Here is a 27,500-nt window from a genome sequence, read left to right as displayed (position 1 = left end):
ACTAGAATTAGATTAGCAATTTCGAAGATGAGAAATGGAAGTATGTAAAGCTGCTCAAAAAGTTTGCTTTGCCACCTTCTCAGGCAGGTACAGATCAATGTGAACTGCACCGCTATCAACAGTCAAGTTGAAACTTACTACATCATTTCCCCCCACCCTCATTCTATCCAGATAAACATGACATCCTCTAGCCTGGAGTAATGGGTGCTAGTTTAGTCATGCTCATAAATGGCCAAGATTTGTTCCCCTGACCTGTTACCCTTATGACAGCCTGAAATGATGGTTATAGCACCAATAAGAGAGTGTTTGAACTCCTATCTCCTAACCATTTTACTAACAAAAGTGGGTGAGAAAACTTCAGAGTGGGCAAAATCCCATCTATCCAGAAAAAAGGAAGGTGAGAAGCAGAATGGAAGGACATAATCTACAGGGAACAGTGCAGAGTTTCAAAAATCAACATCGTCAGAAATCGGGTAATCTTTTGTGCCGTCTCAGCCGCCTGCATCAAAAAGAAATGCCAGAGTAACACTGAACAGGACTGTTTCAGGAGCTACTGATGTCAAGTCACTTTTTTTAAGGGACAGCTAAGGCAAAATTAAAGTTTCATTTGTAAGGGGAAAAAAAAAAAAAAAAAGAAAGAGACAATTCCAACTTCAGACAGCGGCAAATGGGTAGCTAACAAAAGAGCATACTAGTATTTTGTTTATCCATTTAGTCGCATGCAGACTGTCTCTTCACAGATACTCTCAGTCTGAATGCCTGACAGAGGCCAGCCAACAGGAGAGGTGGACTGCAAAGCCATAGCCTTTTGAGGGTATGCTCTGAACACCTTCCCACTACGTTTTTAGCAGAGATTTCCCCAGTAGAGATCTCATCAGTGAGTTTCCATCATTCTAATGGTACCAGCTTATTCAGCCTCATCCAAAAAGCCAAGTGAAACAAATCTCAGGCCCTACCACCATGACTTTCATTTAAGGGAACCCTTTGGAAGCTTTGTATCCTGAACAAATACCCCCTCAATATGTGACAATTCTGTGGAGTTTACCAGTAGTCATCATCTTTCAGACAGTGACCATGCACAAAAAGAATCTGTATTTTCAGGTGATTAGGTTCTCCTGGAAGCAGTTAAAAGGGGTACTCAGGGAGGATAAAGGATTGAAATTAATTAAATTCTCCCTTAAGCATCTCAGAAGTAACTGGAGATGACAAGGGAAGGGTAAGAAAAGGGATTTTGTATGCACTCTGCTTAAGCATAAGGCCCAATAGTACTGCAAGAAACCAGACTTGACTGGGCCTGGATATGGACTCTGCTTATCTACGCTGTCTTTTGAAAAGGCAAATGTAGGTGGACTCTGATCAAGTTCTGTCCAGACACTGACCAAGCCTGAAGCCATGTGAACTGTTGGCCACGCCTAAGCCAATGTCTTCTACTCCTTTCCTTATCCAGTTTTATAGACCAGGTCTGACATTGAACTCGCTTGAACATGCCCGCAAGACATAGCACAAACTACCTGGTATAAACAACAGCCTACCAAGGGACATGATGCTTAGACTTCATGTTCACTGATACTTGTAGGTTAACAGATGCTAGTACAAGTATAGTGTAGCTGGGCCATGTCAGCTTAACCTTCTTGCCTGGGTGAGAAGAAATGTGAACCCCCTTTCAGCTAGTGTTCCTGCTCTCATTTACAGATGGGTTGTTCATCTTGTGCCACAGGCACAACTGCTCACTTACCCTGGGTGAAGAACTGGCTTCCACCTTTCCACTCTCTCCCAAGGGATTTCCTTACTCAGACTGATCTTTGGCTGGTGAGGGGTGGAAGGGAAGGGAAATCAAGACTAAGTTGAAAGACAGCTCTGACTCTACCAATGACCCGCAGCAGAGGCCCTGATAACAGCTTCCTTAGGTATGGGGAAGAGATGGCAAACAGCAGCAGTAATAGGGAAGAAGAAAAAGGGGGACAGCTGAAACAACTGAAGCCTCCCCCAAAGGAAAACAATACAGAAGAATGTGTCCCATACTTTCAAACCTATGCAGGGAGAACAGTTCAGGTGTCAAGCTTCTGACCAGCTTCCTCTGACCATTATGAGCATGATTAATATATCAACTGTGACTCCAGATTAGAGGATTTTCTCTGTATAAAAATTTAAAGACATCTGGAAATTGAATGTTCAAAGAAAATCCTTTGAAAGTGTAGTATATTGTGGAGTTAGCAGATTGGAATGATTTTAAAAAGTGAAAATGCTAGAAGAAAGTCAGAAAAGGTTCCTTACCTGTTCTACCAGCATCCCCTATTAAAACAAAGAATTTTAAAATCCAGTTTATACTCTGAGTTTTTCTATATTGTTGTTTCAGCTAGTTTGGATAGTTAAATGAGACTGATTGGTCATTACTCATTCTAGATTTTCCTATTGTACCCATTACTTTTCATCTGATCTGTAACAATAAATCATGCCTAGAATCTAAGACTGATATGGAGTAATTAGAATAATCGCATAGGCTATAAAAGGGGGAAAAAAGATAGCCACAACAATACATTTATATTTGTTCATGTAAACTCCTTTTTGAAACGGATGAATTATACTTCAGGGTTGGGTTGGTTTTGGGGTGTTTTAGTTTTTGGTTTTGTTTGGGTTTTTTTGTGTTTTGTTTTTTGTTTTGTTTTGTTTTTTGGTTGGTTGGTTTGGTTTGTTGGTTTGTTTTTGTTTTGTTTTTTTTTTTTCCAAATGGCAAGCTATTACCAAGTCTTCCAAAAATCAGCATGGTAACCTTGGTTTTGCTGACATAAGAGGATAAAGAGATCCATGAAATTTAAACATGACTAAAATTAGGCTGCAAGATCATGGTCTTTTTGCTCCAACATAACTTGCTGCTGTCAAATGAGAAGTGTCAAATTTCCTTCCTGCCTGCTTCTCCCAGCTCAAAACAACAGTTTATTTTCTCTCCTGTATTATGCTGGCGAGTACTGGCCCCTTTTTTGGGCCAATTTAATTCACTAAAGCACAAAATTGATCACTTTTGGCTGAGTTAGTTTGCTGCTACATATGTGGGCTAAATTAGTTTAATGACCAGCGCGGTTCAATGACCAAAGCTGACATGAGGTGCCCAGCAAGGTTACAGAGTCAGGAAGAGATGAGAAGGCGGCCACTACGCAGCAGTCAGTTATGTCTGCTCTGTACGTCTTGTGGAACTGGATCTTCAACTCTCTTCTACATATTACAGGTAGACTTTTCCTCATAATCAGTTACAGTTTGATGAGGAAAATATGTACGCAGGCAGATCATCTGAACAAAGAATTGTTCCTTCTGCCTCTTATCCTCTCCCATTAGCTGCTGGAATTTTTTTCCTGCTCTATTTAGAACTTGGAGAGCAGTGCATTTTTTCCTCTAATGTAAAGATCTTAAATACTAGTTTTAATATTTTGATTACAATCAATGCTATATGAGCATCCTTGAACTTTGTCCAGTATAACTTACAGAAAGCAACCTTTGAGTTCCTTACAAGAAAGAATTAATAGTCCAGTTTCTTTCCTGTCATGACTCATGAAAATCTCAACCACAACATACTTCGCCTAACACAGGCATTGGTCCTGTTAAAAGGTTGTTGAGAACAAGCAGAAGTGTATTTAAAAAAAAAAAGAAAAGAAAAGAAAAGAAGAGAGAGTCTCTTCCCCGAGTATCTAATGATAAGGCTTTCTTTCCAGTTATTAACCTCTCATGCTCGTGGTTCTGTTAAGCACATTAGCACAGTTGTATATTCTCAAAAAGCCACATGGGACAAAAAAATAAAGTAAAATAAAATTTGCTTTAAAGGCTATTGGAGGAGGAACAAAACTGTAGCGCGTGACTGCACTACAGTTGGCATATCAGGTAACAATCTCAATATTAACTGCTCTCTAAGGATCTGAGTGACAAATTTGAGTTCTGTCATTGAGGTTCACATTATGTGCCCACGTTAGATATGCAGATAGTTTCAGACTAACTAAAAAACAAGCCTGCTGTCTCTCTTACTCCTCATTTTGAGGAGCAGCAAAAGTCAACTTTGTTAAGAAGAATCTAAGGATGTGTCAATCTAGAAAGCTAAGACAAGCATCAGTAAAATCAAGTAAAATTAATCTTAAATTTATCCAACTTATTTCTGTTTTTGAACTCTAATACAGCTGAAGATGAATGATCCTGGACAAAACTGATAAAGTCAAGTCCTCCTCCTTTTACATGACCCTTATCATCTGTAGTTACTGCAGTCTGTACCTTTGTAACCACATTATATTACCTAGTATCACCATCTAGTCAATAGTGGTGAATTTATAACTAGTTTCAAGCATGCAGCATCTACTAAATAACGAATTTTTCTCTTGATGAAATTGCACTTTTGACTCAGACTACAGTCTAATCTGTTATACATATTTTCTGGGCTTTCAATAATCCTTATTCCACTAGTTGCCAAATCAATGAACTTGCCTCCCTTACCCTTGTTTTTAAAAAGTCTCCTTCAAAACTACACCTTCAATATTTGAGTGCAAGCACACTTCAGATGGTACATAACTAATGAGCCAAACCAGTTAATTACTACTATTGCTATAGCACAGCAATCATGCAGTGTGCCTTAGATATCAAGGAAAGGACCAAACACTCCCAGATGTTGATCTGAATTAGACCTGACAAGCAAGATGAAAGCAAACAAAAGGAGAGACAGTGGGAGGAGAAGGGTTACAACAGGGGGATTAGGAAATGCCTTTTAGGTTTTTTTATGCATCTTAATTCCTTGTGGATTTTTAATGAATTTGTTTTACACATTAGGATATCCTGCCAGTGTCTGGAATGAAGGGCAGGGGACGGTCAGCAGTCTCTGCTGCAACATCTGACTTGTAATAACAGAGTCCAGATTAAATATCAACATTGCCAGTGTCACCCTGACACATGAACAGGATCTCCTACCTCTTGCAATGTGTTGATATCCACACCATCCCCTTGAATAACTCTGAGATATGGTGGCAGCAACTTGTAGCCTTTTGAGTTCTCTGTAATGGGAAACTTCTTCCCTAAGATCTCCAAGACCTATTGAAAAGAGAAGGGAGACAGTTCAAAATAAAAATAAAAACCTGCCATTCCAATAAAGAAACACAATTTCCACATTTGAGTCATGCTCTCGCTCTCTCAAAAGAAAAATCCATAAATATGCCCACATATCCTGCTCTAAATCTATCCACATAGGCACACAAACAAAAAGCACGCCAGTCACTGTGGTGGAAGCCATTAGATTAAAGCAGTCACAGACCATATGGCCTTTATGAACTTGTACCCAAGACCTAATCAGAACCATGCTTCCCTCCTTCCTCTCTTTGGTTGCTGTGAGTTTTTGCTATTAAATGTGTCAACTGAAGATTCTGCTCTTCTTTTGACCTCCCTTAAGATGGTGGATGAGGCTTTCAGTTTTCTGCTATTTTGTTAGCCACCAATAATTAAAATGAAACACTTCAGTTCGGAGTTTTTCTTATCAGCTCTGATAAAGATTATTCAGAGTTTCTATCTGTGACATGTCACTTGTCCCAAACGAAAAAAAAAGTGCTAAAGCTGTATGGATCTAATTTGATAGAGTACCAACGTAACTAAAATCTCCCCTACTTCCTTATTAAAACCGTCCTGACAGCTACTCAAATTCAGAGTTATCAACAGCTTTTATTATAGAACTGCCACAATCATTATGCTCTCTAAAGAGCTACGAGGCAAGAAGCATTTTTCAACTTGGAGGTCACGTGCCACTGACTTAAATGCACGTCTTGCAAAAGGGAGAAGAGTGCTAAACTTGCATTTGTAGCATAAAACAGTGAATTACATTAATACAGGACGCTAAGATACCTAAACTTGATGGTAAGAAGTCTTACCGGCCTGGCATTTATTAATACTCAAGTTGTTTCCCATTTTACTTGTTATTAAGTGATGAAAGTTTCTCTTTATAGAATCATTCCAGTATCATTAGACCAGCAAAACTGGTAACTGTTGTAAAAGCCTGAAGAATGGTATGCAAGAATCGGTTTGATGAAAAAGATTAAACTATTCAGACTGCAAAAGAGTTTCCATATCTATATTGAGATGAGGTAAATGTTCACATTTTTCATAGGTCTAAATTATCCAGCATCAACTGTATACTATGCATACCAAGTTAGAGCATTATGTTTCCTACGTTTGTTAGCCCATCATTACAAAACAAACAATTGCCCTTCCCAATCTTGTATACAAACGACTTCAAGAAAGGATTACCTTTAAAACAGTGTCAAGGGGATTCCCAGAATCTGGTCTAATAATAAGTGGTGCCTCTGGACTTCGGGCTTCAATTATATGCCTTAAGTCATCACCCCATATTTTTTCACAAGCATTGTAAATGTCGTAGCTGTCACTAACCACAGATACAGGCACTGAAGAAAACTGTGTCACTATGTGTTCAAAAGCATCTTTTTCATGATCTTTCCCCCAAGCTGTTATGGTACTGCAAAGTCAATTGAAAAATCTGTATTAGAGCAGCATTGATACGTTAAATTACACATTCTGTATTTCCTGCCAGCAACAGTTCAAGATAACAACAGGCAATATGTTTACAAGAAAGCATAAACTATGTGCTTATCAGCTCTGTGTTGCGTGGATAGTAAATATACTATATACTAAATAAACAGCACCCTGGATTTATCTTTGGCAACTCAGACAAACACTTGACACATGAAACTTCTTTCACATGTAAATGTAATTTTTTTTTTTTTTTTTTTTTTTTTTTAACATTTGTGAGAGTTTCTCTTTTAAATCTGAAATTCAGACAGTTAGGGAGCTACAGATGCAAGAACAGAACATCTGCTCTGGCAACTTCAGACTACAAAATGGGAAGTAGAGAACTAGCAGCATATGTTAGAAAAGCCTTAGAAGAAAACACAATTTATTTTCTTTTTTAATAGTGATTTAAAACCATTATGCTCACTCATACAAACATTCTTCTAGAGGAACCTCAGGGCACTACCCTTGGTACAAGTGTACAGGCAAGCACATAAAACAGAGTTGCTACGAGAGGTAATAAGTTATTGAATGCCAGTTGATCTGCAGTAGCTGTTCTGTACCTGGCTGTCGCAGACCAGCTGACATAACTGACTTTGGTAATTGTGTGTGAACACCTAAAAATGCTCTCATGCAAAGAGCAGTGCAGTAAGAGCTAGTGGGCATTGAATTTTTACCATAAAATGCCAGCATTAACTACTGTGTGGACAAGCCCCAGATCACAGTAGTGAAGATACAAAACCAAATTTGTTTCAAAGAGGTTGGGGCAGTCCGAGGAATAACCCTGGTGGCACGCCAGAGGCAAGCACCACGCTCACAACACAACCTCACATTGGAGGTTGTGGAACAGCAGAACAATTCTGGAAAAATTCGGGTCTCTTGCACGAGACCCTTTTTGTGTATTAACTTGGAAAGGGTGACTGCAGTCTGCATTTGGCAATGCAAACTTTAACTAGGGCAGTTTAAGCTGCCTGCTCTCATACCACCACTTCAATGTGCTGTGCTAAAGACGCTGGTTCTCCGACTCCATGTGTTTGCTTTCATAACAAAGAATTTTATAGTTGCTTGGGCCATCATCTTTGGATTTAACTGTAGTATTAAGCTAAGCTAAGAGAATAAGTTTCAGACAAAATTTGTCACTTCTACTGATCAAGCAGTAGGTCTAGAACAGCACTACAGCAACTGTCCAGAAAGTTATATGAAGCAGTGTTCCTTTAAAGATGATCACTACCCTATGAGGGCTATTCATGTAAGCCTTTCCATTATCTGTCTTGCAATCCTAAGTGAAAATATTCACTATTTAAAAGCACTAGATTTTGTACTCGATAGGAGAAAACCTGTCCCTTCCTTTATATTCGGCTCATTTCAGTATGCAGACATGCAAGTGAAATCCAAGGATTTGCATTCACTCCTGACCTTGTACAGGATTTGGATATAAAAAATGAGAGCTCTTCATCTCAAATGTCTGTTTGAGATCAGTTTCTTACTCTCAAAAAAACCTCATTCACAATTCTTAGTGAGAGATCAAGGATTTACCATTGGCTGAATTAGTTATGCTGATGGGAAGCTTTAGAGCAACTGTCTCTTCTGGAGGGAGAACATGATCTGGGAGAGTCCAGAATTGCAACTTACATGGTTTTTCATTTTATGATTCTATGTTTAAAACAAAATTTAAAGCTCATAATGTGAATCCTCAATATCTACTTTAACCTGTAATCCTTCAAGTCTATTCTAAAAAGAATCATCCAAATTTACTTAGACACTGATAAGGTTATAGCTAAAAACATTTAAAACACATTTATAGTTAAGAACAACCATGCCACTGTTGTGCCCCTAGAACATACAGAGGCATCAGTATTGAACTTCAGCCTCAACAGCTGGATCAGTCATGGCTAATACTGTATAAGTGAAACAGCTTAATATTTCTGGATACAAAGATAGACAAGAAAAAATTACATTTTGTTAAGCTATTTTTAAAAAGGCTTTAATAGCCCAGTATCTCACCTGTGTTCAGCAGCTGGAACAGAATATCCTGGAACCGGATCTTTTGTACCGTAGTACTTTTTAATTAATGCAATTCCTGCTACAGTGTCTGTTCCTTTGAAGTTCACCAAATGAGCTGAAGCTCCTATTCCTGCAGTCTGAAAAACATGCAACTTTCAGTTGCCACGCCAAATACAGAAGCCTAAATCCAGTCACCGCCTAGCACTAGTTTGTAAGAGCAAAACTCTCAGTTCCCATTTCACCAATACCCTCTTCATGCATTTACACAGGAAAGACAGCTTCCATATAGAAAAAAGCTTTCCCAGTCTAGTGCTCACAGTTCAGACACATACCCACCCCCTACAATAAGTCCACACACAGTGCTCTATGCATTCACAATTTCACTGCTGAACAGGGAAGCAATCGTTAACAGATACACACTACAATCCTTTATAGTTAAGAACAATTAGACTTCTCAAATTATTAGACAAGTAGTACTACCTCTTGTGAAGAAACTCCTCTGTAGCCAAAGTCATGCAGTTTATACTCCAGTCCTTCTAAGCTGCCAGAAGTCTCCAGCAAATATTTGGCCAAAATCTTTTTCTGCTCTCTAGAGTTTGTAGCCACTGTGATTGGATACCATGACTGCACAAGAATAGTCTAAAACAAAACCCACCACATTATTAGGTGTATGTTTGCTTAGCACTTAAAAATCCCCACTTGGCATTTAATCAGGCACAAAAAGGTCTATTTATTTTCATCGCCCATTCAGAAAGTACTGATGCCTCCAACAGTTTGCTTTAGGGCTAAAGTAATTAGCCTTTGTAATACTTTTATAAGGTAGGCCAGGTATTGACCATCTCAGGAGTTATCACTTCCAAGCTACAGATACACAATTCCGCCCCCCCCCCCCCCCCCCCCCGATAAAAGTACTGCTGTGAATTTCCTGTAAAAATTATTACAATCTCTTGCCAGGTAGGGGGAAAAGATCTGTGCAAGAGCACTAAAAAAGAGAATCCGGGCTTACTTAAAGCAGAAAATGAAAGCTGCCAGAGATTCCCCTTAAACCAATAAGGGATTCAGCCTTTATGTGCATTAATATTTACTTAGAAAAAACATGTTAACTTTCCAAAACTGACCTCAATCCAATTTGTGAGCCAGTAGCACTCTGGATCTGTGTTTTCTACCGTGAAAAGAACATTTCCTCTGGGAATTACAGAGCCCTCAGGAACAGCCTTTATTTCTATAGGAAGATGGCCATCGTATTTCTGTGTAAGAAACAGCAATATTGTTAGACAACAGGAAAGATTAGGACCTACCTCTCTTTTATTTGACAGCAGTGGATAAAAGTCAGGCTATGAGTTTATTGATAAAGCTTTCTTCTTCTTCATTTCTTTCAACCCTAAACATAATTTGGTTTGTTTGCACACTCACTAGCCCAAATAAATAAAAAAATCCACGTTTATCAAACAAGGAGGAAAATCCTGTAACCTAAAAAATAGTCTCTTTATCAAACCAAATGATGGTTATCAGCTGTATTCCTTGTGCAAATTGAGTCAGGAAGGCTTAAATATTTTATAAAAATACATAAGTTCTACCCACAGAACAAGAAATATTTGCTACTCAGTTTTCTTCAGTGCTTGCACATGAAGTAAGCTGAAAAAAGTTCAGCTATTATCTGGCCTTCAAAAAAATCTCTAGTTTTGCTCAGTATAGATGTGTGCTTTGTTAATTTATAGAACAGGATCCATTTAATATCTATTTTAAAGAGTATTTTATCATCTCAATTATTCACTAAACATGAAACCTAATCTTGAAGTGTCATTCTTTTGTCAAATTCAGTCTTTCATCCCTGAAGGACTAAACATTGTGTGAGATGTGCCTTTTGAAAAAGAGTAAGTTGCAAACAGCAACTCTAAAAGAGTAATTATCACTTTCTGAAAGAGCTCTGCAAGCTAAACTGATAATACTTAAAATGTTTTGTATACTAATATTTTTTGACAAAGCTTCTCATGAGATATTCTTTAAAGGTAACAAAAATTGCATCAATTCAGAGAAATTACACAGATTCATAAGTAGCATCAAAATGTATTCTCCAGTGCCCAAAACACATCAGAATTCTCTTCTACACTACAGTTTCAAAGTTTCTTCGAAAGTGTAATATGCTAAAGCAAATTGTGTTTATATACCATATGGGGACAGGGTTTAGTTGTCAGACTTGGAGATGTCTGTTCTGGATTAACAAAGGACAACGAAGCCTTCAAAAAGGCTCAAAATAATTTATTAACGATTCAATGAAGACAAAAGTACAGTTAAGTGAAAAAACAAAACAGATTTCAAAGTTGATATTAGGTGTTGATTTTGTCCATGGAAAAAAGCATTATGGTCATGCCATAGCACTATATTATAGCTCTTTTCAAAATTTTTAGGTAGAATCAACTTGTACAATTCAGGGCTTACATCTCTATCACTCATCATCAATTCCTGCCAACTTCCAGCCTTTACACCACCCCTTTGTTCTCCAGGTAGTCCATTCCTCTCTTCCACCCCTTCACCCTATCAGTATTTACTCTTGGTACAAATTCACCTATGTACATTTCAAATTCATTTCGGCACTTCACTCATACAGCCATTGCTCCCTCCACTTTACCTAACACTACACATTAGGTAACAGAGCCAGAGGGCAAACAGTGGTAGGTATGTGAATATGTACAGGAATTCAGTGAGCAGAAGCAGGGTCCCTGTGTGCATATATCGGCATACAAAGACCCAAAGGGTACATACACTTCCAGTTTGAGAGCCATCAGCATCTAAGATCAAGAAGTGAAAATCATATTTGTTTATATATATGCATAATTTTAACAAAATCTGACAAAGGAATAAACAATGTATACAGGGGGTATGCAGGAAGGCTTCTTTTGACTAAAGCAAAAGTTGAACGGAGTTAGTTAAACCACATTAAAACTCAGTGTGGACAGACATGCAGCATTAAAAGTGTATTAATTCAGTTTAGCCAAAGAGGGATCAAGATTACTTTAAATACAGATGAGAGCAGTTCACAATGTATAATGTAGCTTAAACACAAATATGGATTGAATTCACATCTGTAGTTATTAGAAATGGATGCAAGACCTCTACAAACCTCTCCATAACTCCCTCTGAGAAAACAGTGGTTTTATTTACCTTGCTGCCATTTGCAACATTTAGTTGAAATTCACTTTTCTCTTGCACACCTCACGGGGTCCACCCTGGTTGCAAGATGACATCCAGGTATATTCACAGACAGATGTCACCATAAAATACATACAGTCAGGGTATCCAGGGAAAAATAAATGCAAAGAACTAAAAATTGTGTTTTCAAATGCCAAAAATATCCATTCACTAGAACGCACAGTGAAACTTAGCATATAATTAATCTGCAGAGATTAGAACAGCTCTGATGAATGCTATTAGTCTGAATCCGCTGCTTTTACAGAGAAGAGATGTTAGCAATTACTTGAAGACTGACACCTTTTTAAACAAAAGGGAAAGAGGATAATTGTGGAAAGACTTAATTTGCAAGGATTTGTGTGTCAGAAGTGCTCGAGCCTTGCATTTCATAATAAAGTTCAACTTAAGTATCTCTGAAAAATTTAGCAAACAATTGAACAAAACATGTATTTTCTGGAACTATTTATACACGCAAGAAGTTGTAATGCTTTCTGCATTACAATAAAAATGGCTATGATTAGTTACAGAAAGCAATGTAAATGATGCTAGCAACCACTAAGCACTATATTACATATGGAGACTTGCCAACAAGCCCCCACTTACACTAGCTGGCTGACGGCAGCCATAAATCCTTATTACCTGCAAAGCCATATTTGGCATCTGAAAAGATGAAAATTACTTTTCTCTAAGGAATTACAATTATATGATTATTCTTTGACAGCTGCTGCTCTCTGTACACTAAACATAAAAAGCTAAATTTATCCAGCCTTTACTATCATGGTTAAAAGGAGAGACTGCTGTATTTATTCTACAGTTGATTCATAAATCCTTCATGAAGATCTTACACTATTTTCATAAATTTTTACCTCCAGAATATAGTTCCATCCCTTTTCGTTGAAGACATCATCTTGAAAATGCTCCCTATATACTTCTTTGGCTTCCTTGATTTTCTCTTTGGTCACCACTTTACCTGTGGTTTCAGAAACAGATGAAAGCTTAGAAACTTATGATATTCATCAATTTATAAAATAAATAACAAAAAGGTTCAGACACAGAAAAGTCACTTTGCTTCCAGCAAAGACATGGAGAACACTTCAAATGCAGTATACTAGCTATGTTAAAACCAAATTTTACTTTCATTTATTATATAGATTAGGATGCTCAAGAAACCAACGATAAAATATGCTTGTGGTTTGCAGGTGACTCAGGAACAATTTGAGATTATTACTCTTTTATAATGGCCAAAAACCTGTCAAGAGTTTTAGTAGCAGTGCTCTTCCCAGAGGAATGTGATGATTGTGCAAGTTGGCACATGCAACAAGACATAACCAGACTAGCACAAGGGTTAAGCTACGCTGCTCCAGGGAGAATCCCCGTGGAGAGGCCTTACAACCAGTCTTTGATTGACCACCTTGCGATAGGAACTGACAGACTAACCACATTATTTGAATAAGCATTGTTACTGCTATAGGACCAATCATCTACTGGAAATGTTACTGAGAACAATCCTCAGATTGCTAAAGAGAAAAGAAACAAGATTATCAAGTGTTTTGATTATAGTGGAATTCCAATCTTTGGCGGAATTGGCAGAGATATTTATGAATTCTGGATCAAGACAAAGATGTGGAAGTCATATGACTGAAGTTTTCCTTCTAGAGCTTTGCAGAAGGCAACTTGCATTCAGGTCAGAACAGGTGATATTTGCACATAATGCAAAAAAGCAAACAAAATCTTAAACAGCACCAAGGAATTTTCAGATGTTACTCTTAAAATCATCAATATTGAAAACACTCTCACATGTAGCTGCCATATTCAATGATCTAAGCTGAGTGGCAACCAAAGTTTAAGGGAAATTGAAACCATCATTAATTTACACAGTAAATAAACCAGCAAATACAGACTAAAGTTTATGTTCAAAATGTGAAATGTATTTTCCCTCGAATCTTCTATCTTCTTGTGATTCTATGCACAGTCTTGCTCTATTTCCATTCATCTCAATTTAGCCCACTGAAGTTGGGATATGAACACCTCTTCATTTTTAATAAACCATGGGCATAAATAAACATAGTAGAGAGGTGTCTGAATTAAGAAGTCAACACCATTTTATGAGGGTGGACATCTCATTTTCAGAATCACATAAATAAGATCTTATGCATGCCACTACCTACACTGCACCAAGATAACCTGGAATTGTTTCAACTATAAGACTCCAGGCTTAAGAAAAATTAAGGCATTTATTTACAGGTAAAGTTTTACTGGAATTTGAGACAGTTACCTTTTAAGTATTTATTCAGAATGTACTGCAAACCATAAAAAACAGTTTCTTCATATTTCACTTTCCTTAATTTGGAATTTTCAGTCTTCTTTTCACGACATTCGAAGTAGGAATATACTTTGCTTGTATTAGGTGGATATTGCTTGTAGTGTGTAACCTACATTAAGAAAAACTTCAGTAAGAGCTCAAAACATCACTACAAAGCACAAGAGAAATCATATTTGTACATTTAAGCTTAGAGTAACTCCCAACTCTTCTGGACTATTATTATTTATCCATTCACATTCTACACCATAAGTATTTAGGGGATTTCCCCTCTTTTAGCCACCTTTAATTTTCAGCTCAAAAGACTGTCTTCCCTATCTTATTCTTTGCTTCTGTGTGAAGCCTCTCCCCCTAGAGTAATCTTCATGGTCAGCTCTTCCACTCCAGCTCAGCAGCTGGAGCAGCAGCTACTGAGTAGGAGGAGGAGCACTGAGCACCGCATGCCAGGTCAGTTTTCACTCTCCCGCACTTTGGCCAGGCCTAATAGCTACAGGAAGCTCAAAGTTGCCTGCCACTACCGAAGTGAAGGTACCTGCTCGTATTTGATTGAAGTTTTGAAGGCTATAGTCACGTAGTTCAAATAAAAGCCATCCAGACTCAAGAAGGCATTGACAATGGCCTTTCCCAGGCATCTCATTCACCATAAGCAGAGTGAGTTTCTCAAGCCCTGGTTACATCAAAGCCAGCTTACAAACCTGTTACTGTCAGTAGTGCTGTTGAAATCTACCTGAGGTTTGTACCTCCCCACAAAGTTTGCTAGATGGACTTTTTTCCAACCTTTGAAAAAGTTCACATTCAGCATAAAGGAAGCAGGAAAAGTTGCAGCCTATAAGGGTGTATTACATGGAAACTGGTCATATGAACATACAATGTTATGCTGGATTCAACCATAACAGCTTTCTTTAGCTACTGATAGTAAATCTACCCAGAAATTTACTTTGAGTAATATATCATTTGAAACAAGTACACTCTAAATATTAACAACTTAAACTTGCAAAATTTTATCTCCTAATGTGTAAAAAGCAAACTCCATGCAAAATCCGTAATTCCATATGAAACAAAAAGACTACACAATGACATAAATTTCATACTATCAATGTTTAAATTACAGGATACATAAATCAGCTTAAGACATTCCCAAAGATGGAGCTATCAAAAGTTTTCTTGAATTACGATGAAAAGAAAAGTCTGTGAACAAGTCTATACATTTCATAAGGGAAAACTGTTCCTACAGCCGAGTAAAGCATCGTCATACATCAGAACAAAGCTCAAGAGGGTGTGAAAGTCATGTCTGAATTTTTCTCAAAAATCCAGATTTACAGGTTAGAGCATGAGTTCATTTTAAGTTTCTTGCTGTTACTTCTTACTCCAAATCATCTTAAAAATTTTTGTTTCTAGTATCACAAGGAATTGGAAAAAAGATAGTTTTAGCACTTCTTCCTTATTGTCCTGTTTTTTTTAAATGTACCTCTGACACTTTCAAAATAAAATATGTGAAGATATCCCTTACCTGTATTGCTAAAACTGTATATTAAAGGATTTTAAAAATACAATTTTCTTTTTCCTCTCAAATGCCATTTATATTTAGTATTTCACTCTGTTTGGACAATGACCTAGACAGCTCAACTGAATTTTTCGGTTCTCCGATACCAGCACAACACTGTTATGGTTGTATTTCCAATGCTGCAAGGAAACATTCAAATAATGAACAGGTCAATTTCCAGATCTTTCCATGGTTTTTACTTGTATGAAGTTTTCAAGGCCAATCAAGTAAAACCCAAGCTGGTCATTGCAAGTTTTCTGCCTTTACTTCAAACAAAGCACTGCAACACAGGCATTTAATGAAGCACAAACCTATTCTGTTCCAATTCCGCAGCCACTCAAAAGCAGACTGTTTAAGAGTAGCAATGTTAGACCATAAGACAAAACCTGGCTTTTAGATTTAGTTCTAGCTATTAATAAATGTCTCCACAAATTATAACAAGTCCTTTCCTTGTCCTATGCAGAACTTCCAAAAAAGTAAATCACACTGCCAGCTCACAGAAAATGCTCTTCAGGATATCATCAAGTTTAAAGGGAAAAAACCCGCAAACAAAACAAAACACACACCCCCTCTAGCCCCCCCAGTCCCTTACAGTGGAGCAGTCAAAAATATGTTCTGTTTGACATGTCTTTCTAACTAATGGGAATAGGAACACACACACACACCCTCCTCACAAAAAACGGTATTAAATGGACTCCGAGAAAAAGAGCATGTAACAAATCATTAGAAGGCTCATTCACTGTAAGGCACAGAGAATAGAAACTCCTTGCTTTGCACTGTTGTCACTTAAGTTACAGCAACTGTATGAAAAATTTTGCTCTTTTTTATGACTGGGACTGGACTTTAAGTTGGTGCTTCTTTATGATTTGATTGTATCACCTGGGAACTCTGTTTATTTCCATTCTTCATCCTATTGGCATACTACAGCTTCATTATTTCAGAGTAAACGCTCAACACAGAGCCCACCACCTTCAAGTGTACATAGCAGACGTCCCAGGAACAATTCCCCAAACCAATATCTGAATTCCTTGTGACAAGCTCCAGAGCAAACCAATGTAAAGCTCTTGTTCTCACCACAACAGTTCAAGCAAAACAAAGAAAACTACATCTGCATGAGACTGCCTACTCAGGTTTCTTTAAAAAAGTTTAATTATCCAACTTACTAACTATGGGCAGGTTGCTGACACCGACACCTATATTATAATGAAAATTTGCGTGATCTTCAGCTACCATCTTTAAAAAAATATTTGACTGTTGCAGTTCAAAGACATCTCCTCCACCTAAATGCTTCTCTCTATCAAATGGGTTACATACCCAAATTAGCTTAAGGTGTACCGTGCACACATTGAGTTGGTGCCACCTTTTCCTATTGTGTTTAAATACAGGGGTTTTTTAGGGACCTCCCATTCTAGCTCTGCTTTGAAGCGTGATCACAAAACATGGTGCTCTGGCTGCAAATCAGAACTTGAGGGCTGAAATCAGGCTGGAATGCCAACAGCCAGATTTATCCTTTATGTAACATACCTGGGGAAAAAGCTCCTCCAGACTACCTTGCCGTCAGTTTCAACCTAAAAAAACCCCACTCAAGTTCCTCAAACATTAAATCACAGGTTTAGCTAATTTTTCTGACATTAGATTAGATCTTAACCTGAAAATATATACTGGCTAGTGTCCAGAAAACAGTTATTTCTAGGGATTCAAACTTAAATAAAAATTCTGTGTATGATAGAAATGTCATTTTATCAATTAAATTGCTTCAACTACTTGAAAGAGATAATGAACTAATTTTACAACAGTTATATGTGTAAGATTCAATTACATTCTTCACACATTAGAATCTATTTAAACAGTGAAAAATACACATCCTTGGCAATTAAGATATTTACATCTAAGCAAACTTTACAACTGTAATTTTAAATAACTTGTGCTTCTTTTGACATTCCACAATGCTATTAGTTTTTATCTATAAAGCTGAAACACCCTTTGGGTGTCCGCAAGGCTTCTCACAGACTACTTGGTATTTAAAGACACAATCACGATCTTAAAGTACCACACTTTCCAAGCACTGCTTACTCCAGGCATGCTGTATAGGTATGTGAGACATTAAACACAAGACCTAAACCCCCTGTTCACTTATCTTGCCATCTGTTTTGCTTCCAAGCTCTCAGGCAGGGCACCATACCTAGCAGGAGCATCTGCCCACAAAACATCATGGCAGCTCTGACCGTTAGCTGGCATTTCTGGACTACCAGGACATGGGGAAATAATACCCGTCCACTGTAGCGATGGTCAGGAGGTTTGGCATGTAGTGAAATGCCTGGTGGTAAAAAATCTGAAAAAGGATCAAGCTCTAGGGAATGGGAACAGTTCACAGAAGATACAAAGAATGCCACTGAAAAACCAACCAACCAACAAAAAACCCAACACAACACTACAAGGCACTTAGACAATGAGAACCATGCTTCAAAAAATGCCTGAACTTTCCTTGTTGTCAGATGAAGTTTTGCATCTTTCTGTATTCTAAAGAAGAGTGGAAAGAACAACAGTGACAACATACAATATTTGAAATGTATTTTATGTGACTTACAGATCGAGACAGCATTGATAAATCTATGCTTTCAGTTAGGGGATGACAGAAGCAGGACTTGTACAGATGGGCTCTTCATAAGTAGGACTGACTATAAAGTCAATAGGAAACCTCTTCGCTACAGAAAAACAAACAAACAAAAGCCCCTACTGGGATTAAGAGACCCTTACAAGAAAACAAAACCCCAAAATATCTTCAAAGGCCTTTTGATATTTAGTTCAAAGGCTGTGGTTTAGGTTTTGTCTACAAAAAAGTATGACAAACAGCCTTGGAACAACCACCTACAGCAAGGTTATGTACTATGACTGAAATAGAGCATTTTTATTCCAGTTGTGATAGCTCCTTATTAAATTTAATCCAAATAAAGGCATATTCTGAACAAAGAATACCTCCACAAGGACTACATCTACTTAACTAAATCAAGTCAGCCATTTGAGCAAAACCATGAAGTACAAATTGCATTTAGAACAGCCATCCAAAAAAACCATCCCAAACATTAAGAGTTAAATTTTAAGAAAAAGGAATTAACAGGTATTCATCACAAAACAGGGATGACTGAGGTTAAGACTACGTTTTTATAGGCTAGGTAAGAAAACCTTTGTCATAAAAGCCAAATAATCTTATAATCTACAAGCTTTGTTGGACAAAAGATTGCAGTGAAATGACTTTAAAAGGTTATTTAAGTCTATATAACTCAACCATTTGAAAACATGAGAAAACCAGGTCTGACATGAGTAGAGAAGTCAGGCATGGCCAAATTCTCCAGTGGTGGTTTATTCCTGGTGCTCACCTAGGTCAGATGGGTGCTAACATGAGCCATCAGAAAGATGCTTCTAAGCCCTGCCTACAGTGAAAAAACCAAAACCCCAAATACCTAGCCAGCAGGATCTTGCCTGTACCATAACTACAAGTGATAAGATACCAGTTCAACCAAGACTGTATTTGAACTTTCTGAAGTTATTTTGAAAAATCTCTAGTGCGAAATGGGTACAGAACAACCCAGCTACTGAACCCATGGCACTGTACAGCCACAAACATGAAGAATCAGAGGCACAGGTGGAAGATAAACGAGAAGAAGCATGGCCCTGGAAGCTAGTAGCTGGGCCACTCAGCTAGGGCACTTCAGGTCTGCAGCAAGTAATTAGGGCCCGAGGTATGGGTTGGTCACTGTACTGCAAGCCTTGTTCATACACTGAAGTAAGCTATATCCTTTCCAGTGTAGGTGAAAATTGACCATAGGCTGGTGTGGTGGGTCGACCCTGGCTGGATGTCAGGTGCCCACTAAAGCCACTCTATCACTCCCCCTCCTCAACCGGACAGGGGAGAGAATATATAACAAAAGGCTTGTGGGTCGAGATAAGGACAGAGAGGGATCACTCAGCAATTACCATCATGGGCAAAAAATTGACTTGGGGAAATTAATTTAATTTATTATCAATCAAATCAGAGTAGGATAATGAGAAATAAAACCAAATCTTAAAAACACCTTCCCCTCACCCCGCCCTTCTTCCCAGGCTTAACTTTACTCCCAATTTCCTCCACCTCCTCCCCCCCCCCCCCCCCGAGCAGCACAGGGGGACGGGGAATGGGGGTTGCGGTCAGTTCATCACACGTCGTTTCTGCCGCTCCTTCCTCCTCAGGGGGAGGACTCCTCACACTCTTCCCCTGCTCCAGCGTGGGGTCCCTCCCATGGGAGACAGTCCTTCACAAACTTCTCCAACGTGAGCCCTTCCCATGGGCTGCAGTTCTTCATGAACTGCTCCAGCATGGGTCCCATCCACAGGGTGCAGTCCTTCAGGAACAGACTGCTCCAGCATGGGTCCCCCATGGGTCCACAGGTCCTGCCAGGAGCCTGCTCCAGCACGGGCTTCCCATGGGGTCACAGCCTCCTTTGGGCATCCACCTGCTCCAGTGTGGGGTCCTCCACGGGCTGCAGGTGGATATCTGCTCCACCGTGGACCTCCACGGGCTGCAGGGGGACAGCCTGCCTCACCGTGGTCTTCCCCACGGGCTGCAGGGGAATCTCTGCTCAGGCACCTGGAGCACCTCCTGCCCCTCCTTCTTCACTGACCTTGGTGTCTGCAGAGTTGTTTCTCTCACATCTTCTCACTCCTCTCTCTGGCTGCTGTTGCTGCTGCGCAGCAACTTTTTCCCCTTCTTAAATATGTTATCGCAGAGGCGCTACCACCATCGCTGATGGGCTTGGCCTTGGCCAGCAGCGGGTCCATCTTGGAGCTGGCTGGCATTGGCTCTATTGGACATAGGGGAAGCTTATAGCAGCTTCTCACAGAAGCCACCCCTGTAGCCCCCCCCACTACCAAAACCTTGCCACGCAAACCCAATAAATCTGGTTTATGTGACAAGTAAAAATGAGAGCTATGGTTGTGGGGTGCAGTGTCAGAATGGCTTGTTGATGCTGGAAGAGATATTTGGGGGATCCTCACCCCCATATACAACTGAGTTAGATGATTTTACTGCGGTGGTGCTTCTGGCATTTACACTGGGGAGACTTCTGTGAAGCACCTTTAAGATCCCCATTAGTTACAATATTAAATACTATTTGAAAACATTGTGTAAAGAGGCTGTGATTTGAAAGACTGCTTTACCTAAACCTTTATGAGGTTTAGCCAATGGAGCAGTTAAAAGCAAAGGTTGCCAATAACCTATATGGAAAACAACATTGTTAGCAACGAGGAGATGAACCAGTACTTGGGAACAATGGGAATGCTTTATCAGATATACCTCACTGGGATGAGACACAAACCAACAACAGTTATAAGGTAGTGCTGACCCCCTCCAGGAAAAAAAAAAAAACAAAACCAACCAAAAAACCACAACCATGACTAGCAGTTATATTCAACAAGGATACTTTTGTAGCTTTCAAAGCAATCACAAAAGGAATGCACACCACAAACAAAAGTAGAAATGAAAACCAAACCAAAAGTCAGTGTGGTTAAATCATAAGCTTATTTGAACAAAAGAGGAAACGTCAGAAGAATCAATCTTTAATAACTCAACCAAAAGGGCATTCAACAATAGCAGGTAAAGTGCAAGACACCTGAAGTGAGTTTAAAAAAAAATAAAAAAAAAATAAAAATCTAAGAGTCAAGTACAATCTTACTATTTTGGTTATACATGACATTCAAATTACCATAGGAAAGTAGCCTTAGGGAGACTCCAGACCCCTTATTAAAAATGCGTAAGTGAAGCAAATAAAGATTAAGATAATATTTAAGAACTAAAGTGAGAATATTGGGAGATATCTGCCCTTACGAGATGAGAGGAATAAGCTAATACAGGTTATGACTGAAGGTTGATCTTGTACCACTTTTAATATCTCTGTATTCTAGTTCATCCATCATCTCTTATATGTGTATTGAAAAATAAGAGGACCAGAGGTGAGCAAAAAAAAGTTGAGATCAGTCAGTACTAAGAAAACTCAGGAGAGCACATGCAAGCAACTGAATTCCTATGGAAGCTGCACGTTATCAGCAGAGATCCTGTAAGTGACCACGTCCACATTCATTTAAAAAACAAGGTGAAGTGTAAGCGCTGGAACTGAATGTATTCTAAATTGCTCATTGAAAATACGTTTAAAAAAGGTAACACTTTACAGCAGATTTCTTTACCACTAAACATTTTTGTGTGTTTTGGATCAAAAATTATAATAAAAAGAGATGACAAAATGCCTTATGTTTACTGTTTACACATTTGTGAATAGTCAGCAGTACTACTTCACATACTGCTACAAGTTTCCTGTTCCTTAACGAAAAAAGAAAAACATTTACCTTTTCAACAGTGAAAGTTGCAATGATTCTGGAAGGGGTTACTTTCCATTAATTTAAAAATTGGCTGAATTCTGTACAGTTGCCGTGTTCCTTTAGAGCAATGATGACTCAGGGTTTGTAACGGGACCGTGCGACTGCAAATCAAAACTTGGAAGATAACGAACCTAGATAGAGTGAAGATTGCTTCTTATGAGGAGTGCCGAGCCACAAGTTTCCAATGCTTTTCCACTGACAGAATTACAGGAGGTAAGAGAACACATTCACACCCCCACCACAAGACTTTAATTAAAAAAAATCAATATATATACACATATATGGGCTGCTGAAAAGACTATTTTGCAGTCATTAAGTACTAGTCAAAACCAATAAGCTAAAGAGTACTTATGTCTTTTCCTTGCATATCTCTAGGCTTCTAAATAAAGAATATGCAGGCTGTCAGAGCCTGGAGTAAACACACACTCACATGAAGTGCTTCAGAAGTAAGTGCTCTCCTACATCCATGCAGAGTAAAAGAAGTCATTCAAAGTGACAAATACTTAAAATTCAACATGTAAGGCATACAGAGTTAAAAGGTATCTTTTAGGCTTCCTTGAAGCGTCCAGAAAGAACGGAATTCTGAAACAGATCTCATTTACAGTCTAGCTGGCAAGTCAGCTCCTCCTATGGGGTAATTGCATGGCAGCTTATTATAGCTATCAGCTTAATTATGAAACATTCCAAGCAACAGTAATACATTTCATTGGTAAAAGCAAAATAAGCTATTATTACTTTAGCAAACAAGGTTCAGTCCTCATTTTGAGCACCTTTCCCCACTTGCAGCTCATTGGCCATCCAACCCAGGCCTGGTATATGCCAGTCACTGGTATTTTCCGACTGAACAACACAGCTCTGCTAAACTGATCCTCCCAATACAGTTTCAGACTACATATACCCTGGAAGATTTATGGAAGAAAATGGAGAGGTGGTGTGCCAACAACGTCAGATGAATGAAGGACTCAAGGGCACGGACCCTTTTGCTTGGGAGGCGTAATGACTGAACAGAACCCTCACTGTCTGCACCCAAGATTGCAGGGACTTCTTGGTATAGACACAAGGGTAAGACATCATGCAGCATGAACAGTGAGGTTCAGGAAGCCTGCTGATATCCCCTCATTTGCAGCTTTCTAGCAACAAGGATTTTGGCTTCAAATGCTTCCCTTTTTCAGTAATACTGAGTCACTAGCAGAAAACTTTACTATTAAAAGTGTCATTGCTATACTGGACATTCACACAAAGAGGTTCCCCAGATATCACCGCATTGATGAATCTCTTGAAAGTGTTATGATCCAAAGAATTAAAAAGACTGCTGTTATTTATCAGCAAGATGCACACACACCATACCATATGCCCATGCCCAAACTCTGAGGGGATGGCATGTAATACCCAGCACACGGGAGGAATTATACTGTTGGGGGATTTGGAGAAGCTTAAGAATATGCAACAAAGTACACAGGAAGAAAGAAACCTAACTGATGTAAAAACATTTATCTTGTTATGAGGGTTAGAGACAAACTGGGCTATTTGAAGCCTGGCCTCAAAATCCTAAAGCACTTGTAGAATTCAGTAAGCCCCAGTTCACAACGGAAGCTCAGTATTGGGTCCAGCATGTAGCAAGTCTCTGAAATTCACCCACTGGGAACTACTCCTATCTAGAAATATCAAGTATACTGGAAATTAGCATGATACTCAGTTGTTTTTCAAAAACAGCTTTTATGATTTTGAGACTGAGTATTTGATAATCTTCTATGACTTAAGAGGACATGTCCTATGGTGCACACACAGACAGGAGAATCATTTAGAGGGAGGGGAGGCTGGATTAACTGTCAACAGACAAATCTTTGCCTACCAAATTACTTTGTTTCTGAATCTTTATAGGTGCTAAACCAGTAACCAATTTTCTCTCCACCCCAGATTTCCAACTGTAGCAACAGAGAACTGGGACACTGGAGCCAACACTCAAACTAATGAGTTGTGACAGATATGATCCTGAGATACCAGAACTTTTTACTCGTGGACAGCTGCCTAAGCTAGGGTTGTACTGTTTAGAACGGTCTGCACATTTTTTTTTCCGAGTTGTTTATTTCCACATGACTTTTGTCACCAACATTAGTTTCTATGGATCAGCATGTACTGCAATAGGATCACCAAGTAACCTTCTGAACTGATGCATGTAAGAAAACCACACAAGATCGATTCTCATTTTTGTTTTAGTTGCTAGTAAGAGTGCTTGGTAACTCCTGTAAAAAGCTTGATGTTGCAAACTACCAGATATTTTAGTGCAATTGTTACTGACAGTGCTCTCACTAAGTGTGTTTCACTGATTAGGAAATGACAGTATCATCCAGGGAGAAGATAAGTGATGTTTGCTCGTATTATCTAACAAGCTAAAAGAAGCTACTTGTTTAAGCATTGTTCAAAGATGCTGGAGTTCCTAAGATATGGAAAAAAGCATACAGGAAGAGAGACAATTTGAATAGTCCTAACAAAACGAAATAGACAATTCCAACTGTTTTTAATATAATACAAAATGCTCCTAGCTGCCACAGAAAACCTCATCCAAATTCAGTTTTGAACTGGGGAAAAAAAAAAAAAAAATCACCTCAGGCCTTTACTTGACCTCTTTAAGATTTCTACCGCTCCTCAAATGTTACCAAATCATCTTTCCTATAAAACAGCAAACAAAACAGAAGCAAACTGGTCACCTGTCATCCCAGCGCTCCTCACTAATCCTAGAGCAGATCCAGTGAATTTAGGAAAAGTAGTGTGCAAATTAGGTTTAAAATAGATACTGTTTAAACCCAGGCCTACAGTATTTAATGTGATTAGTATCAGACATGGAAGAAAAGTGGACCTTCCATATTTGAGTAAGTTTGATAACGAACACTTAAACATAATTCTTAAAGAGCACTGTAGCTAGATTAAGCCCTTAATGAAAGCAGTTTTGTGAGCCCTCAATAGCAGCATTAGGATGCTCTGACTGAGCTGCTCTAAGACTTATCAGCGTCTTCCAGTCTTCCAACACACCTTCCCACAAACAGCAACAACAAATGTTAAGAATTTCTTTACAAAAAGAGCGTCTTTATGTAACATGATATAATAATAGTATCACAGAGGAGCTGGGAAAGGTACAACAGCACAAGTCAGCAATCAGAGCACATACTGAGCTTGTACTTTGGTAGTTAGCCAGTAACGAGACCTGGCCGTAACATCATATTTGCTTTTTTCAACTCCTCTATCTAGAAGTACTTTCCTCCCTAAAACCCATCCGAGTGGTCACATCTTTAAAGAGCTATAACATAGTAAATGCTTTATAACGATAATCAGGACTGTTACTGTGGTTTTGTTTAGGGCACCAACAACCTCTTTGACATTGCAATGCAGCTCCTGAAGGAAAAAAGTTAGTTTTTCAGTCTAGGAGACACACGGCACATCTGTACGACCAGACTCCGGGAGTCACATGCTGGCTCTGCCCAGTGTCTAGAAACTGTATGCCTACATTAATGCAACGCTGCGCAGAAGTAGGACTTGGGCCTGGGCATACTCATGTTGTGAGGCACGTCAAGAGCTTCTGGGTCAGAAATCATCGGATCGGAGTGCAGACAGCGCAGCTATACTTGGCCATTGCTATCAAGCAACGGTATTTTCAAGTAATTTCACGGAATGAAGGGAGGATTGTGAAATGGGATTCCGTACTGCGAATGAACACCTTGCCTAGCAAATTTGACACCGCAATGACCAGAAACTAAGCAGAGGACTACAGAACGCGTATTTTGAGTCAGCCGGTTCCTCAGAGCACTCTACATCACAACCAGATACAAAACTGCAGGCAGCCAGCAACCGGCACAGTTTCGCCGCCCGAGTTGAGCAAAGCGGGAGAAACGAGACACGGAAAAAGAGTAACTGCTCTGCTCGCTTTCCACCCTCCTACCGAGGCAGCGTGTGCGCCCGCTCCCAGCCCCGGCGAGGGACGGAGGGAGGGCAGCCCGGCGGCCGCCGCGGGCCAGAGGATGCTCCGCGGCGGCAGGCGGCCCCCGCCTCCAGCGTGCCCGCCATGGCCGCCCCTCGCGCCCTGCCCGCCCCGCTCCGCGCCTGCAGGGCGGCGGCGCCCACCCCGTCCGCTTTCACTTTCTTTTCTCGCTCAGCCGCCGCCGGCGAGCCCCCGGCAGCGTGGCCCCGGGCACCCCGCGGGGGAGCGGGCTCGGCCGCCCCCTCCGCGGCACGGGGCTGCGGGGGGCAGCCCCCGGCCCGGCCTCCGCGGCCCCCCCTCGCGCCGCCCCGAGGCCGGGCACCCTCTCTCACGCCTCGGGGCGGGGGGGGCCCTCCCAGCCCCGGCCAGGCGGGCAGGGGAAGGGAGCCGGTGGCGGTGGGGACGGCCTGGCTCGACGCCCCGCCGCCAGGCCCGGCGGGTCCGGTGCAGCGGCGCCAGAGCGCCCGCAGAGGTGACCCCCTCCCGCCCGCCGTGCCCGCGCCCACCTTGTAGGAGTCGGTGGCGAGGAGGATGTTGAACTCGGCCCCCGCCGCAGCGCACTCCATGTCGCCGAGCCCGGGGAGGCGCCGCCGCCAGCACGGACAGGACTGGGCTGCGCCGCCGCCGCCGCCGCCAGACGCTCGGTGCGGGCGGAGAGAGGAGAAAGGGGGGACAGGGAGGGGGCGGGGACAAGGGGATTACGGCCGGGGGGCGGGGACCTCGCGCGGCTTTCGGGACCGCTGATTGGCTGCACGTCTCCGCCGCCGAAGGAGGTGCCGTGAGGTCAGTGCGCGGGTGGGGCGGGGCCAGGGCGCCAGGCAGGCTCTGATTGGGCCCGCCGCCCGGTCGGTGCAGGGGAAGGGAGGAGGTGGCTGTGACACCGCGGGAGGCGGGGAAGAGCCCCGTGCTGCACGTTCTCTTTCATTGGATTCCGGGCGGAGGGCAGGAGGGGCGGGGCCGGCTCGGTGACGTCACTGCGCGGCCGGTGCGCGCTCTCTCGCTATTGGCCAGCAGCGCGGCGGCATGCTCGGCAGAGCGGGCGACACCTCCGGCGGCGGGCGGGGAGGGGGCGGCTGGAGGGGGGGCGGCAACGGCGTGCGCATGCGCCGGAGGCCCCGGTTTCGATTCTCTGCGGCCACCGCCTCCGGGTGGCGGTTACGGGAAAAGGCGGGCGGCGGCCTCGGCCCCTGCGGGGGGCTGGCCCTGGCCAGGCACACCCCGAGGTGCCGTGCCCGGGGTAAGCTGCTCTGCCGGGAACACGGTGGCCGCGAGGGAGGGCCGGCTCCCCGCCCGCCGCCCGCCTCCCCGCTCCCTCAGGCTGTGCGGAGCCTGGGGCCCTGTGCCGCACCGGCCTGCGTCAGCCGGCGGCGAGGATTGGGAGCTGCCTCGGGGGAAGGTGCCGGCGGCCGCACCGATGGCGACCGACTGCTGAAGTGAGGGCAGGGCTGGCTGCGGGGGGCGGCTGCCCGGCGGGTGTGCAGCCTGGCCTTGCGTGCTCCATGGGGTGAAGGGTCCTCTCTGAG

General features: G+C 41.2%; 1 protein-coding gene across 2 annotated transcripts in view; it reads right to left on the bottom strand.

Moving 5' to 3' along the window:
- Nucleotides 1-26,568, bottom strand: part of NAMPT (nicotinamide phosphoribosyltransferase) — a 32,154-nt gene extending 5,586 nt beyond the window's left edge. Inside the window, exons 1-9 of one of the 2 annotated variants that reach the window (XM_050904659.1) lie at nucleotides 26,484-26,568; nucleotides 14,009-14,165; nucleotides 12,600-12,703; nucleotides 9,663-9,791; nucleotides 9,025-9,183; nucleotides 8,545-8,681; nucleotides 6,262-6,487; nucleotides 4,939-5,058; nucleotides 2,275-2,292 (exon numbers count right to left, since the gene is read on the bottom strand). In XM_050904659.1, the coding sequence (XP_050760616.1) occupies nucleotides 2,275-2,292; nucleotides 4,939-5,058; nucleotides 6,262-6,487; nucleotides 8,545-8,681; nucleotides 9,025-9,183; nucleotides 9,663-9,791; nucleotides 12,600-12,703; nucleotides 14,009-14,165; nucleotides 26,484-26,543 (1,110 nt within the window). In that variant the 5' untranslated portion in view covers nucleotides 26,544-26,568. The remainder of the gene's footprint in view (nucleotides 1-2,274; nucleotides 2,293-4,938; nucleotides 5,059-6,261; nucleotides 6,488-8,544; nucleotides 8,682-9,024; nucleotides 9,184-9,662; nucleotides 9,792-12,599; nucleotides 12,704-14,008; nucleotides 14,166-26,483) is intronic. The other variant, XM_050904667.1, reaches the window with a different exon arrangement.
- Nucleotides 26,569-27,500: the final 932 nt, after the last annotated feature.

This window comes from Gymnogyps californianus, chromosome 1 (genome assembly GCF_018139145.2).
Source record: "Gymnogyps californianus isolate 813 chromosome 1, ASM1813914v2, whole genome shotgun sequence".
Lineage (NCBI taxonomy): Eukaryota > Metazoa > Chordata > Aves > Accipitriformes > Cathartidae > Gymnogyps > Gymnogyps californianus.
Note: the sequence above shows the minus strand (reverse complement) of the source record. Positions and strands in the feature narration are given on the sequence as shown.